The sequence below is a fragment of the Hypanus sabinus genome, chromosome 9 (assembly GCF_030144855.1).
Source record: "Hypanus sabinus isolate sHypSab1 chromosome 9, sHypSab1.hap1, whole genome shotgun sequence".
Lineage (NCBI taxonomy): Eukaryota > Metazoa > Chordata > Chondrichthyes > Myliobatiformes > Dasyatidae > Hypanus > Hypanus sabinus.
Window position 1 is genome coordinate 125,104,128 of NC_082714.1, and position 16,678 is coordinate 125,120,805.

Sequence of the window (16,678 nt, forward strand, 5' to 3'; positions counted from 1 at the left end):
TGCGTCTTTAGGATACATTTTTGTTTAACAACATTATGTTTCTTTGCTGAAGACTCATGATCACAACATTCTAAACAGTAACAAGGTCACAAATTTCTCATTATGAGAATGAAGAAACACTGATTTTCATTACAAAATTCCTCTTTTTTTTTGAGTGGAATTCATGATGCTCCAGTGATCAGTGGAAGAGTGGAGTTTATGAGATTACTGAACGAACGGAAGCTTGTCTACTTGTCAATTCTAAGACTTGCGGGTTTCATCCGTAAGAGAGGCAAGCACTTGTACTGGTTCAGACCGCCACCTGCTGGCCACATAGTAATTAACTGCCTGAAAATTTATACGTAAGGGCAAGTCTAATCTGTGCTGTTTTGTTTGGGAAGGCATTTTACCAGTTGCTCAGAGCAGTTTTATTTTGTAAATTATAAAAGTGAAAGACAGTAGATGCTGAAAATTTGAGAAAAGGAACAGAAACTGCTGGAAATATTCAGCAGGTTGGAGTAGATTGTTTCAGTTCATTGACTTTTCATCTGAATTAGTTGTGAGGCCACAGACCTGAATTGCTGTTTCTCTCTCCATTTTTCTGCTCTGTATTTCTAGTATTTTCCATTTATTATTTCAGATTTCAAGCATCTACAATATTTCACCTTTGCATTTTTAAAATATTGCCAGTTCAAATGATCTCTCATGGTAGCAAAGGGGAGAATGCAGTTCCCTCTCTCAGGAACTTGGCCACAACTGCTTCCTTCGATCTTTGAAAACCACCCAATTTCAGCCTGCAACTGCAGAGTGTTTCACTGCCGCTACACACCACACTATGGTCAGGTGGTGTACATTTTCCATTTGTGCTGCTCCATTCCTTTGAGAATCTACTGCAGCATCTGATTTGTCATTTCCATAAGACATAAAAGCAGAATTAGGCCATTTGACCCATCATGTCTGCTCCACTGTCCAATCGTGGCTGATCCTTTTCCTCCTCCTCAGCCTCACTCTTTGGCTTGTCCCCATAACCTTTGATGGAATGTACCAACAAGATCCTATCAAGCCCTGCCTTGAAAACACCAATGATCTGGTTTCCACAACACCTGTGGTAATAACTTCCACAAATTCACCACCCTCTGGTTAAAGACATTTCTCTGCATCTCTGTTTTAAATGGTTGCCCCTCATCCTGAGGCTGTGCCCTCTTATTCTAGATTCCCCCAACATGGGAAACATCCTTTCCTCATCTACTCTGTCTAGGCCTTTCAACATTCAAAAGGTTTCAATGAGATACCCACCCCCCCCCCATCCTTCTAAATTCCATTGAGTACAGACCCAGAGCTTTCAAACTTTTCTCGTATGATAACCCTTTCATTCCAGAAGTAACCTCGTGAACTTCCTCTGCCCCATATTCCAATGCTAGTGCATATTTTCTTAGATGAGGAGCCCAAAACTGATTGTAATACTCAAGGTGAGGCCTCACCAGTGCCTTATAAATATCACACACCTGTTCTTGTATAATAGAAATTAATGCTAACATTGCATTTGCCTTCCTCACCACATGCAAGTTAACCATGTAGTGTTCTGCCCAAGGGACTCCCAAGCCCCTTTACATCTCAGAATTTTGGATTTTCTCCCCGTTTAGAAAATAGTCTGCACATTTATTGCTTCTATCAAAGTGCATGACCATGCATTATTCAACATTGTGTTTCATTTGCCACTTTCTTGTCCGTTCTCCTATTCTGTCTAAGTTATTTTGCAGCCTGTTTCCTCAACACTACCTGCCCCTCCACCAATCTTTGTATCATCTGCAAACTTGACAACAAAGCTGTCTATTCCATCATTTAAACCATTTATATACAGCATAAAAAGAAGTGGTCCCAACACTGACCCCTCCAGGACACCACTAGTCACTGGCAGCCAACCTGAAAAGGATCCTCTTATTTCCATTTGCTGCCTCTTGCCAATCAGCCAATGCTCTAAACATGCCAGTTATTTTCCTGTAATACCATGGGCTTTAACTTGGTAAATAGCCACTTGGCATCTTGTCAGACGCCTGAAAGTCCAAATATACAACAACCACTGCATCCCCTTTATGTATCCTACTTGTAATCTCCTCAAAGAATTCCAACAGGTTCATCAGGCAGGATTTTCCCTTAAGGAAAACATACTGATTTTGTCCAGTCTGGTGCTGTGACCCCAAGTGTTCCATAACCTTATACTTAACAATGGACTCTAACATCTTCCCAACCACTGAGGTCAGGCTAACTGGTCTATAATTTCCTTTCTGCTGTCTTCCTCCTTTCTTAAAGAGTGGAGTGACATTTGCAATTTTCCAGGCCTCTGGCAGAATGTCAGAATCCAATGATTTTTGAAAGGTCATTACTAGTGCCTCTGCAATCTCTATTGCTACCTCTTTCAGAATTTTCGGGTGCGGTTCATCCGGCCTGGGTGACTTATGTACCCTTAGGTCCTTCAGATTTTTGAGCATCTCCTCTTTTGTAATAGTAACTGCACTCACTATCCTTCAACATCTGGCATATAGCTAGTGTTTACCACAGTGAAGAGTGAAGCAAAATTCTCATTTAATTCATTTGGCATCTGCTTGTCACTTCTCTGACCTCATTTTCCAGTGGTCCTACATCCACTCTCACCTCTCTTTTATTTCTTTACACACTTGAAAAAGCTTTTACTATCCTCTTTGATATTGTTTGCTCGCTTGCTTTTAAATTGCATCTTTTCCCTCCTAATGACTCTTTTAGTTGCTCTCTGTAGGTTTTTAAAAGCTTCCCAATCCTCTGTCTTACCACTAACTTTTCCTTTACTGTATGTCCTCTCTTTTGCTTTTACATTAGCTTTGACTTCCCTTTGCAACATTGTTCATGTTTGGCAAACTGTCCATATTCATCATGTTCCTTATTATCTACACTTGATGTATATGCCACAATAGGCACTTCGAAAGTTATACTTTTGACTTATGACTCACATCTAGTCATTCATTTTGCCCATCCTAATTCTGCCCATCCTTTCTCTTGAAATTTAAATTAATATTTATTTTTCAATGAAGGTTATTTTTCCATTGTAGCCTTTGTTACCACATGACAGCTCGTGATCAGCTCACCATGGAAAATCTGCAACTGGATGTGGGTGGAGGAGAGAAACAAACGAAACTGCACTGAAACTAAGTTAATGTAATCTTTTTAATGGCAACTTTCAATCGTGATGAAGGCTGATATCTATTCTTTAACATAACTGTGAAATGGACCTTTAACAGCCAATTGTGAACAATATTATTGAGGTCCATTCCACTTATACAATGGACCTTTGGTCCAGAAGACTATTAAAGCACACCTAATTACCTGGTGAAATACAGTCAATAGGATATTCAAGCCATTATTCTCTGCATCAAAAGACAAATGAACTTGTGGAAATTTAAAGGTATTCTGAAAAGGCTGGTGCTCATGATTCCAGGAAGGATTAGCATGAGAGCTGAAACTGTGGAAATAGTGTGACATCATTCTGTATTTCATGGTCTCTATGATCAAGTATGGGAATTAGGTCACCATAAACACAAGAGATTCTGCTGATGCAGCAAATCCAAAGCAACACACACAAAATGCTGAAGGAAATCAGCAGCATCAATGGAGGAGAACAAAAAGTCAGCATTTCATGTTGAAAGGTCTCAGCCCAAAATGTCACCTATTTACTCCCCTCCACAGATACTGCCTGGCCTGCTGAGTTCCTCCAGTACTTAGTGTGTGTTGAATGGGAACTAGGTGAGAAGCTACTTCGATATTTCCAGATTGTATCAAGTTTCCAATTGGAATGGAGCCAATCTGTTAAAGGAATCACTACATAGGTCTCTGTGAATGCCAGAAGATCACAATGGCATTTGAAGTTAAATAGATAAGGTTGTCAGCTGCCTTCAAGAGACAGAGGTGTGGCTAATTGTTGATGTGTTGATGGTAAGGGTGCAGGTATAGTTTGGAGGATTACAATACAATTCTGCCAGATACAATTTGGGATCCATTTGCCACACCAGATGATTGTTATGGCAGGGGAGTTATATCCAAGGCCCAGACCTAATGATTGTTCTCAATCAAAAACAGATTGAGTGTGGTGCTGACAAATTGGCTGGCAAATTTCTGACTGTGCACTTTAATGGTATCTTATTGTTTTGAAAGTGTTTTGAGATGTTCTGAAATGAAGAAGAATAATGCTGTATAAATGCTTGTGTATCTTCACTAGTAATTAAAAAGATTCTGGAACCATACAGTTGGATGACTTTTGAACTGAAGGAATAGACAAAATGGAGTTCAGTTTTTCAATGTTACTTCCATAATCATTGAAGACTGGCTAATCCACAGCAGAGGCAGTTGTCAGGGCTCTCAATTTGCTGATAGCGAGAACAGATCAACTGGTGAAGCATTCTAGCTGGAGACTGGCAATAATTTCAGTAGCAACTGTGGTGCCTGGCTCAGTGGCTTAGTCTCAAAGCCCTTTGAGTGACATCAGTGAGTTAGGGACGCTGAATACAATGATGTATTGATCTATTTTCTGTCCATCCCAATCACCTTACTTTCCCAAGCCTAAAGCAACAGACTTGTCAGAATTGGAATCAGGTTGAAGATCACTGGTATATGTCGTGATATCTATTGTTTTGCGACAGCAGGACACTGCAGTACATAATTGAAAATATCTACAAAAACTATAAAAGGTCACCTGCCCTTTAATGAACTAGTTGGGTTTCCCCTAACAACTAACATATCATAACTGAATCGTAGACAGCAAGTGGAGAAACCTCGTGGAGGCCAGCATTGTGAGCTGTGCTCATCTGTGGCTGAATGCTGCAGCTGGACCATTGCCATCCTGTGGAACTGTAGTAGAGAACGTGTGAGGCACAAGCTGATCTGGCAACTGCTCCCGATGAGTTTGGCGGAGTCTATTTCTAATATATTTGGCATGTGTTTGCAGTAATGTCATTGTCCCTACATAGACTATCAAATGTGCCATCAAAAAAGTATAGTCGTCTCTTCAACCATCTGCAAACTATATGCACCACTTAAAATGGAAGATATTTAGTCTTGTCTGTTGATTATCCTGTTCAATTGCAGTCATGTGTTCTTCACATCATTGCTATTGAGGAGTGTGGATGTTTCTTAAGATAATGATGAGTCAATTGTCATGGTGAATCACAAATTACTTCCAGCATATTGTCTCTCCCTGTGGTGCTCTACATGTTGTCTCATGTCTCAGTGTCTGTCCTTGCATGGATCTGGTGAGGAATCCATTATAGAGCCCTCATGAGGCCCAAATACAAACAGGGACACCAGCATCTCAGTAGTTAACTTCTGAGCTCCATCTCTACCTCTGCTGAGTTGAACCCGCAGAAGTTTTACCATGCTGGGAAGAAGGAAGTTAAAGATTTGTAGTCAGTTGTAGGAATATACTGTATGTGATAAACAAGTTCAGATTGTTGAGGGAAGTATATAGTTGTCATTGATAAGATTTAAGGCATGGTAGTGTTCTTTGTATAGTAGTGCAAAGGTGGCCCTTAGGAATTCATAAGGGCATCCACTGTTCACCCATAATTATAGAATAAATAGCAACAGGAGCTAAATTATTTCCTGGAAACATGCAGTAGAAAGGTCAGGGTAAATTTTGTACAAATCTGATAGGTTCCTAAATTGTCAGTTTGGAGTTTAATCTTAAACTTGCATAACTAAGCAATCATTCAGCAGCAAATTATAAATGTCTCCCTCTTAATTACAAGGACGATTAGCTAATTACAGGTTAGTTAGTTATTTCAGGTTTCGTCTGGCCTGTGCTACAGTTCTTTATCTCCAGTGTTGTTTCAAGTTGCTGGAATCTGGATCATGTAAAGTGCTAGAGGACAATTAGCTGATTTCAAGGCGATGCACCATCAATAACTCACACTGAGACGTAAGGCGAGATATCGGCTTTTATTGACTGGAAGAAGGAACCAGGAGTGAGTGTCCATCATACTATGTCCTGGAGATTGAGGCCGAGCGTCAGGCCTCAGATCGCCTTTATACAGGGGCCTGTGGGAGGAGCCACAGGAGCATTCAGCAGGGGGCGTGTCCAGACAGGCACATAGTTCACCACACAAGGCTTCTCTGCAAATCAACTTCTGCTCCAGTTGATTGTGCAGTAGGCTTTCTACTGGAGTCCTGGGAATTATCAGTGATCAGAATCTCAACCTGACCAGCTACGTAAATACATTGGCTCTTTGTGCAGACCAGAGGAGGGGTGTCCTATGGAAAGTGACTTTCAAGTCCTTTCCACCATCTATGAGACACAACATGATACCCTCTGCTAGCTCGTGCAGCACCTCTAGATTCAGTGCCAGCCAGGATCAACCATTTTAAACATACTTTTGCTCCATTATCGTGATGATTGCAATGAGAGCCTTCTACAATGTGCAATGTGATTACTCGGCCAGGCCACTCTGAATTCACAACCCACAAGCTCTACCACAAGGAGGGAAAGGGGAGTGTAGGAGCACCATCACCTACAGGTTCCCCTCCAATCCATTCACTATCCTGATTGGAACTATTTTTTTGGACATTTGTTGTTGCTGTGTGTACTGACTGTTAACTCCTGCCCTTCTTGACAAAAAACAGGTTCCACTTGGCCAATGAAAGGTAATAAATCCGTGCCTAGTTTCCTGGAGCCAGGCGAAATGGCTTCTTTCTATGGCAATGTTTTGCCAGATGTACTTGGGCCTTATTGACTATCTGATAGGCAACAAAAACAAGGTGTAAAACAGGCGCCACATATGCACAATGAAAGCCATGCCACTGAAGGATATGGTATCTGTAAGGTTAGAGTACTGGGTGCGAAGTGAAGCTTCTATTGGATGTATCCTCCTGGGACACTCATGGCATAATTCAGCAGAGTGAACGTCCAAATTTATGTTAAACTATTGAATGCTCCTCAACATTGCCATTGTGGAGGGAGAGAGCCTGCTATGAGTTATTGGATCTCCCTTATAGACAGAGGTATAGAGAAAACTAAACTGACTCCTTCTGTCTGTGATGCTTGTCAAAAACTCATCGTATATTACCTCAATTTCCTAGTCACCTTTATCCCACAACTTCCCTTTGCTGTTTTAGGGAAGTTTGGGGAGTCAACTTGTTGAATGAGCATCTTCTCACATCTGCCTCATCTCTGGGCCAAAATACTTAATGAGATTACTTCAGTTTTGAGCTTGACAATTTGAAATATTTGTACATACAAAAATGTTGCAGGTCTGTAGTGCATGAGAAAATCTTGGAGCATGATGTTGTATTTGGTAAAGCCACAAAACTGCTCAATATGTCTCAGAAGCCAGAACGAATTCTATTCACTCTTCCTGCTCAAAAATTTGAAGTGATAAATATTTGCTACGTTTTTTGCTGACTGAGTATGAAAACACATATTTTAGTTCTTCATTTCATGAACGAGGACAATTCTTCCAACTCTATTACAAATATTGGAAATCAAATGGGAGTTGCATAAAATGACACTGTAGGAAATGGGATATTTGTATCATTTTGTATGCAGTTATAATTTTCTGTAGTATCGAAAAACAAACTTATGATGTTTGTTTAAAAGGTTCGCTAAGGCATACGATCCAGAAGATTGGGTTACAATAAATGACAAAACTGGTGTTGTTAGAGCTTTACGTAAAATGGATCGTGAGTCTCCTTATGTAAATGAAAGTATTTACAGCGTTATTATTCATGCCGTTGATGATGGTAAGTCGGTATATACCAACTGCCTTTATATTTTTACTAGAAGATTTGTTTGTGTTCTCCTTACTAGCAATCTTCTCTTATTTAACTTCCAGATGAAATTTAATGATGACCTTGCTGTAAAAATCAATGATATTGAGATTAGTTTCAGATCTTTAAAGCTTCACTGCTTTGGAAATCTATTTTAATCTAAGAAGAATTTTAAACACAATAATTTATTATTTTCCGCAATGGGCACTCATTTGGTTTAATTGATTGTGGCTGGTGGCAGTTACTTCAGTATTTTCCCCGTTGGACTTAAAAGTTCTAATATGATGCATTAGAAATTTCTACCATCTTCTAAGCAACCCACTGTAACTCAATTACAACTAATTTTTCTCTTCATCTGCAATTTGCATTATTTCCCTAAACAATTTTCATTGACTTTAAAGATAAAGGAGGAGAATTTTGATAGATTTCAACTTATTCCCTTAAAATCTATTATTAGATACTGTGCATTTCAAAATGTGCTAATTTTGTCTTTCTGAATATGCTCTTTGAGACTAACATTATCTCTTACAATTATTAGAATCTGATTTCATGCAGAGCAAGATTTTTCACTTCATTGCATTTTATTTTTGAAGTCCTCTTTCAATCAACATGTGCTTCTTCTCCGATGAATTTTGGATCTGGGCATCATAGCAATTTACCCCCAGATTTCATTGGTGCCTCTAATTTGGATGAATATCTTGGAGAAGTGTTTAGTTTTTATGTGGAATAAGTCCTAATGTGATAGGACTAGATCTTCTGCTAAAAGACCAACCACTTCACGTAGCACTTTTGGCTTTTACTTAAATAATTGTGCAGACACTTGGGATTTGTACATGAAGGCAAAAGTCTAAAAATTTCCCCTAGCTGATTGCCACTGATTGGACTGCTACTCTACTGTACTGAAATCCTCATTGAGAATGGTTAGGGCAGTGAGGTCTGTATAAATACTGTGGTTAGTTTCTAGAATGAACTAAGTCACAGATCTATACTGCCATCATTATAAGTAGGAGTGGAGTATTTGTTTACATGGCTGGGTGCCTGCTGAGTCTGAATTGTTCATTGTTGCTTCCTTGTAATACTAGATATCAACATCAAAAACAGTCAAAACAGGTTGAATGCAGGTGTTAGATCATGATCGATGATTCATATTAACTACATCATGTGATATCTCTCTCTCTCCCCTTCTCTCTCTCACCCCCTCTCTCTTTCTCCCCTCTCTCTCCCTCTCTCTCTCCCCCTCTCTCTCCCCTCTCTCTCTCCCTCCTCTCTCTCTCCCTTTCTCTTTCTCTCTCCCCCTCTCTCTCTCCCCCCTCTCTCTCCCTCCCTCTCTCTCACGCGCACATACACACACAGCAGAACTGACTGTAAATTTTACTTATGATTCCAATGTAGATTGCACCTGTACCAGTTTTGAGTGAAATGTTTCCAAAGCAAGATCTCAGCTGACTGGTAATTCCAAACCAATGGACTTGCTCAAGGATAAAGGAAAAGGAGAAAGGAAGTGAATTTAGCCGACATTTAACTGTTTATTTAAAAGAAAGATAAATTTACTCTTTTGACTTCCCTCTTCCTTTCTAGGCCTGAAGAAGGGTTTCAGCCTTAAATGTTGACTGTTTATTCATTTCCATAGAAGCTGCCTGACTTGCGAGATTCCTCCAACATTTTGTGTGTGTTGCTTAAGATAAATTTATATATTTTATTATGTACAATTCATTATTTATGATTTGCTTTCCTCCAGCAACACCACCTTTAACAGGCACTGCTACTTTGAATATTATGTTGAATGATGTCAATGACAATAAGCCCTATTTGACCTCAACATATGAAAAATTGTGCTATAATGGCGAAACTCAGTTTGTGACTCTTAAAGCAAAAGATGACGACATGAATCCATTTGGAGGGCCATTTAAGTTTTCACTTCTGGATAATGAACCAAATATAAAGGAACTGTGGGAATTGGAGTCAAAGACTGGTAGGTGGTAAACTTGATGCTGTTAGCCAAGGTCACTGTACTCTTTTTATTGCAGAAGATTATTGACATTTAATTCTGATTAATGTATAATGACAGGTGCTTAACTTGGAATGGGCTTTTTGAGTCCTTGATAGTTGTATTTACCGACTAACCTTGTGTCAATAAACGTTGGTACTTTCATGGCAGGTTATTCAGTTAATCTTTTAAGAAGAAAGGCAATTCCATTTGGAAACTACACCATACCTTTAACTGTTCAAGATAGACAGGGATTGGTCCAAAGGAGCACATTACATATATGGGTCTGTTCCTGTCCTGATGGAAAAAGATGCCCTGATCCTAAACCACCAACTGCTGCTTTGGGTGTTGCTGCTATTGTCCTTCTGTTTGCAGCTTTTCTGCTTTTGTTATGTAAGTAAATTCCTGCACCGTAACCACATATTCAAACTGTGATTCAGTAAAACTGAATGCAAAAGTTTTCTCAATAATACATGTCAAACACTTCAATTATCTAATTTATCAATACTTTTGCCTGAGATCTGAGAGAATAGGGGAAGAGTGGGGCATATGTGACCAATTAAATATTGTTTCTCTATCCACAGACAATGTTTGACTTGCTAAGTATTTCCATTTGTTTTTCTTACAACTCTCTCTAATTCCAGGTAACGATGAAGTCATATTGTATGCTTTACACATTAATGGATTAAATTCAGCAAATATTTGCTGACATCAGAATTTAACTTTTTGTTCTGTCTTTCAATGAACAAGGCTTTCTGATTAGGAACCAGTACCACAACAAATAATCTGACCTATTTTAAAGCAGTTGATAATTGACGATAACTTGTAAGGAAGTGTTTCTGTGGGAGATGAATTTCCATTTGGAAATTCATGATTCATTCACTACACCTCCCTATTGCCTTTTGAATAATTGTAGATTTTTCACTTCCATTATCTTGAGTGATTATTTCAGCTATTAATCACTTCAGCAGGAATTAGTCCTCTATAGTGGCTTTAGTATTCATAAATGTAGTGAAATGTACTGTTTAAATAAATCTTATTAATTATTCAGTTTGTTTTGTACTGGCCTTATATAGCTAACCTACCTAAGTTTGTTTTCATTCCGTAGATATCAAAATCTTACTGTTTGCACTTAACATTTAGATACTATTTTGGTCAACTGACCATTTTTAATCTATTAATTCTTGCAGACTTAACTAAATACTTTTTTTTCATAGTGGGTCTTTGTCTGATTATTTCCATGAAAAGGAAAAGTCACTTCCCATTCCCAGCTGAGTATGCCTGTGGATCAATTATGAAATATGACCAGGAGGGACCTCATGTTGATCTTAAAGTGAGTAAAACTGAGCTACAATTTAAATAGCAAACATGAGGAAATCTGCAGATGCTGGAAATTCAAACAACACACACAAAATACTGGTGGAACACAGCAGGCCAGGCAGCATCTATAGGAGAAGTACTGTTGACGTTTCGGGCCGAGACCCTTCATCAGTCCTTTGTGTATTTATACTTAAAGTGATAAGATCCATTAACATATTGAAGTAACTCTTGAGATGCTGATTCTGAATGGAGCTTCTGATGTTGAGCTTTTGCATGTTTAGTAAGTCCACACCATTTGTTTGGATAAAGCCAACTGTGCACATCATCATATTATTTAGTGACAAACAATGCCATGTCGGTCACAGTGCTCAATTACTGAACTTTATTTGGAGTCCAGGGGAAGGGCTGAGGCTTGGAAGTAAGCTGTCACACTCTTGGGAATTCCAGAAATTTCAAAGAAAATTTTAGACGTGGTTTAGAACATAAAGGGAAATATATATATTTTAGTTATGTTAATTTAGTTTACTTTTATTTCCAACATTCCCAAGATCTTTGTGTTTTTAACAAGCTTTTTTTAGTATAAATTTTAGATTATTTACTTCAATTTGAACAGTTTTTTGATTATCTGACTGTCTCAAGCATTTAAAAGCAGTCAGAAATTTTCATTTCTTTGAAAGGAGATGAAAATCAGCCCTCACTGCTTTCTGTTAAAGTTCATCTCTGGACGGAGAGCATTTGTAGTACACCTCATGAATCTGGATGTCTCCAAAGCTCACTGCCCCCCCCCCCCCCCCCATGGTACAGAAGTGTATGAGATCAATTTCCTACATCTGTAACAAGTGCATGGCGACTGATAGGAACCACAGATGATGGCTCGGAGCAGTGGGCCAGATCCAACAATGTTTTTAATAAATCCTACTTGTCAATGAAAAAACTAAGCTTCTAAATTTGTTTTTCCATTTATGTATAAGCTTCCAACTTCTCTTCAGTTATTTTCTTCATCCTCATTCATTGGGAAATATAATGAAATCCAAGTGAAGCATAAATTATTGCAATAGGTTAAATAAAACATAGTAATATAATTACTTAATGTAAAAAAAAGATGAATTAGAGTTAATCTTATTTCAGATTTCCACAATCTGCAAAATGTTCCTACTTAATAATTTGAAGTTGATGCATACTTTTTATAGGAAAGGGTGTAATTAATAAGTGCAAACTAATAGGACTGTAATGGACATTGTTCAAAATAGGTCTTTGGTGCTTAAGAAGTTTTGTTTGATTTCAGTTGTTGTCAGATAAGCTGCCTTTGAATGAAGAAGCAAATTTGAACTACAGTGGTTCTGAAAAAGATAAAGTAAGTAAAATAATTTCTGTAGAATGTAAATTATATTGTCTTTAACATAGAAAATCTAGCATTAGGAAAAATGATGAGGTATTGCAATAAAATGGTTAGTGCAAACATTTGAAGCTCAAAATACCCTTTTAGCCCTTTTCACAAGGTCAGCACTGTTTAAATAATGAGATATATGCACTTTGGCAGTACTGGAAATGGGCAACTGCTCTTTCATAGAAACATAGAAACAGAGCTGTGCCAAACGTGTTCCTATCTTAGAACTACCTAGGCTTTACCCATAGCCCTCTATTTTTCTAAGCTCCATGTAGCCATCCAGGAGTTTCTTAAAAGACCCTATCATTTCCACCTCCACTGTTGCCAGCAACAGCCCATTCCAGGCATTCGCCACTCTCTGTGTAAAAAAACAAACTTAACCCTGACATCTCCTTGGTACCTACTTCCAAGCACCTTAAAACTATGCCCTCTCATGCTAGTCATTTCAGCCCTGGGGAAAAGCTTCTGATTATCCACAGGATCAATCCCTCTCATTATCTTGAACACTTCTATCAGGTCATCTCTCATTTTCTGTCGCTCCAAGGAGAAAAGGCCGAGTTCACTCAACCTATTCTCATAAGGCATGCTCCCCAATCCAGGCAACATCCTTGTAAATCTCATTTGCACCCTTTCTATGGTTTTCACATCCTTCCTGTAGTGAGGTGACCAGAATTGAGCACAGTACTCCAAGTGGGGTCTGACCAGGATCCTATATAGCTGCAACATTACCTTTCAGCTTTTAAACTCAGTACCACGATTGATGAAGGCCAATGCACCATATGCCTTCTTAAATACAGAGCCAACCTGCGTAGCAGCTTTGAGTGTCCTATGGACTCGGACCCCAAGATCCCTCTGATCTCATGCTGACTTTTTGGATTCTCAGAAAGCAGAGTGCAACACAGTCATAAATAAATGCATAACTTTATGCTTGTAATAGTACTGCAAACTTGTGAAGCGTTAGCAATGATGTCAGCATTGTTTCTGATGTTTATTAGAATTTCATTTTGTTTTGTCATATCATGAAATATTGCATTCCTCAAAATATTTCTAAGTTCTAGAAGCATGCTATTCAATGAATAACATCTACGCATATGAGCAACTTGGACTATTCATTGAGAAAAATGGTGCCAGTCTACATGTCTTGTTAATATGCATAATTGCTACTTACACTATAAGATCACTTGAAAATTCTTTGCAATGGAATTTGATTTTTCTTGCTAACTGTACAGAAATGGTCAATCTGTGCAATTGTGGGGTTTGGTAAAATCAACTACACAATCAAATACACTTTAGGCATTTTGTGAGTAGAATCAATACCTAATGATGAGATCTATTACATACTGTTGTTTGGAACATTTTAAACTGGTTAAACTTTTCTCCTGAAGAAGTCGTTAGTCCCTCACATAGAAACCATGTTTTCCAAGCACTTATTTCATTCCAGATATATATTTTTAATGACAGACTAACTTTTTGGTACTAACTCCTTCAGTCTAGTGCAGAATACTGGAGGTTGTGCAAGATTGCATACATATTTTGCAGTGAGGTGCATTGTAATCCTTTGGTGCGGCTGCATAAGTTGATCTTGCAGCATAAGAATATGGCTTTTGGTAACTCATGTTTTTAACTCAGTAATGGTGAAGGTCTGTGACCTCCTTTGGATGGAGTTTCAGTGATATAACTGAATATTATCACAGCTGCATTCCCCATGACCTCCCTAACTATAAGGCCCAGTCTTTGCAACAGGCAAGGAAGGTTGGAAGGGAGAAGAGCATAGATACAAGAGAGAAAGGATATCTGTATATAATACATTAGGGAGGCCTTTTATAAGTGTGCTGTTAGGGACAATGTTGTTGTCCAGAGACTCTGCTGAGTATTCAGCAAGCTAATGAGTGGGGGAATGAATGGATTTCTCCAAATAATCTGCCCTTGGTATTTCATTGTTAAGACCCCAAGCTCAAGGGTAACAATGCAATTCCTACTGGCATGGACCTAAGAATTACTTAGTAAAAGTTATGATGACTCTCTTAACTAAAAGCTGCATCCTGCCTGCATTTGGCTGACAAGGACAGCAGATGAGATTTTACAAAGGATGTGTTATTTTGCTACCACCACCAAAAGCTGCCTGTATTCACTGCTGACCTCTGGAAACCTAGATCAATAGAAGGGGCTCTTTATAAGCTCCCACATATCACAGAGGTCAACTGTGCCAAATCTTAATGCCAGTGCCCTGTTGTGGCATGGTCTTGCACAATATAATGATATACTGTCACATGGTGGTTTGTTAAGGTTGTTATAGCCAGGGGTGGTAGTAGGGAAAAGCTACCACTACCTATTAAACGCTCCCAATGGCATGCATCTGAACAAGCCTCTGACAACCAAGTCCAGTTCCTCATCTTCTGTTTCTACTGACCGGAGAAGGATTTACTGGCACCTTAAAACCAGTCACTTTGGGCAGATCAGCCATGGTTGGCAACTCATCTAAGAGAAGGAAAACTCAGCTCTCAAAGCCTTGCAGCTATACTCACTCATGGGGATGGCTTCGGGAGTAAACCTCAAGGGAAAATCCAGAGCTGGAGTCCCTAAGCCAGTGCTACGTCAAGCTCAATGCTGATTGGCAACTCCTATGACTCCGCTGGTGCCAAATTGTTGTGGTCTCTGCGATTCATTTGGATTCATCATCTACATGGAGATGAGGAGGCTACTCCATGGGCAATCACTTGCCCTCCATATTGCAGTGCAGTGCAGTGCAGACAGCTGAGACACAATGTTCATGATCAAACCCTCTCAACGGAGAGTCTTAGTCAAACAGAGGTGGGAAGGAGGATGGTAGAAGAGATCTACCAATGAAAAATAGTTGAATAATCTAAGCAGTACCATTATCCAATCACCAATCATATCAAGGATTTTGAACTTTCGCTTTAATTCCAAATGATTAAAATTCATAACAATTTAAAGCAATCAGTAAATAATTTAATACATATTTTCTTACAATCTTTCCTCCACTTTCAATTCAGTATACACCAGGTCTAAGCTTAAGCAGCAGCAATTTGGTACAAAAATTTTGGTATTTCCATTTGTTGGAATTCAGGGTTTCTTCCCCCTTTTTTTCAAATCCATTGATTCTTGCTACACAATGCCTCACTGACATTTCTTTAACTTGGGTAGTATTCTTCATACCTCAGTTATATATTGATTATCATCAATGCAGAACACCACAAGGAATTTGATTTTCAAGGTCTATGAAAAAATATTTTGAAGCAGAGACGATTGATTTTCCTTTTCCTAATCAAGGCATACTGAGCATAAGTCAAGTCAAGTCACGTCACTTTGTATTGTCATTTTGACCATAACTGCTGGACAGTACATAGTAAAAACGAGACAACATTTTTTCAGGACCATGGTGTTACATGACACAGTACAAAAACTAGACTGAACTACGTAAAAAACAACACAGAGAAAAAAAAAACTACACTAGACTACAGACCTTCCCAGGACTGCATGAAGTGCACAAAACAGAGCAGGCATTACAATAAATAATAAACAAGACAATAGGGCAGTAAGGTGTCAATCTAGGCTCAGGGTATTGAGGTGTCTGTTAGCTTTGGGGAAGAAACTGTTACATAGTCTGTTCGTGAGAGCCTGAATGCTTCGGTGCCTTTTCCCAGACGGCGGGAGGGAGAAGAGTTTGTATGAGGGGTGTGTGGGGTCCTTCATAATGCTGTTTGCTTTGCAGATGCAGCGTGTGGTGTAAATGTCCATAATGGTGGGAAGAGGGACCCCAATGGTCTTCTCAGCTGACCACACTATCCGCTGCAGGGTCTTGCAATCCGAGATGGTGCAATTTCCAAACCAGGCAGTGATGCAGCTGTTCAAGATACTCTCAATACAACCCCTGTAGAATGTGATGAGGATGGGGGGGTGGGAGATGGACTTTCCTCAGCCTTCCCAGAAAGTAGAGACGCTGCTGGACTTTCTTTGCTATGGAGCTGGTGTAGAGGGAACAGGTGAAATTCTCCGCCAGGTGAACACCAAGAAATTTGGTGCTCTTATCAATCTCTACTGAGATGTGGTGCATCTACTGTTGCATATATTTCAAATACTTAATTCATTAATTGACAGTCAAACTCTAGAAATGTCTGTTTTACTGGAATTTTAAAAGAAATGAATATTCATTCATTCACACTGAGTGAAAAATGACTGAAATTATTGATGAGGATTTT

General features: G+C 39.0%; 1 protein-coding gene across 2 annotated transcripts in view; it reads left to right on the forward strand.

The window, feature by feature from the left end:
- Window positions 1-16,678, forward strand: part of LOC132399783 (cadherin-like protein 26) — an 81,787-nt gene that overhangs the window by 48,225 nt on the left and 16,884 nt on the right. For both annotated transcript variants that reach the window (XM_059980519.1, XM_059980520.1), the window contains 5 exons: window positions 7,595-7,737; window positions 9,503-9,736; window positions 9,923-10,144; window positions 10,969-11,084; window positions 12,357-12,425. In XM_059980519.1, the coding sequence (XP_059836502.1) occupies window positions 7,595-7,737; window positions 9,503-9,736; window positions 9,923-10,144; window positions 10,969-11,084; window positions 12,357-12,425 (784 nt within the window). The remainder of the gene's footprint in view (window positions 1-7,594; window positions 7,738-9,502; window positions 9,737-9,922; window positions 10,145-10,968; window positions 11,085-12,356; window positions 12,426-16,678) is intronic.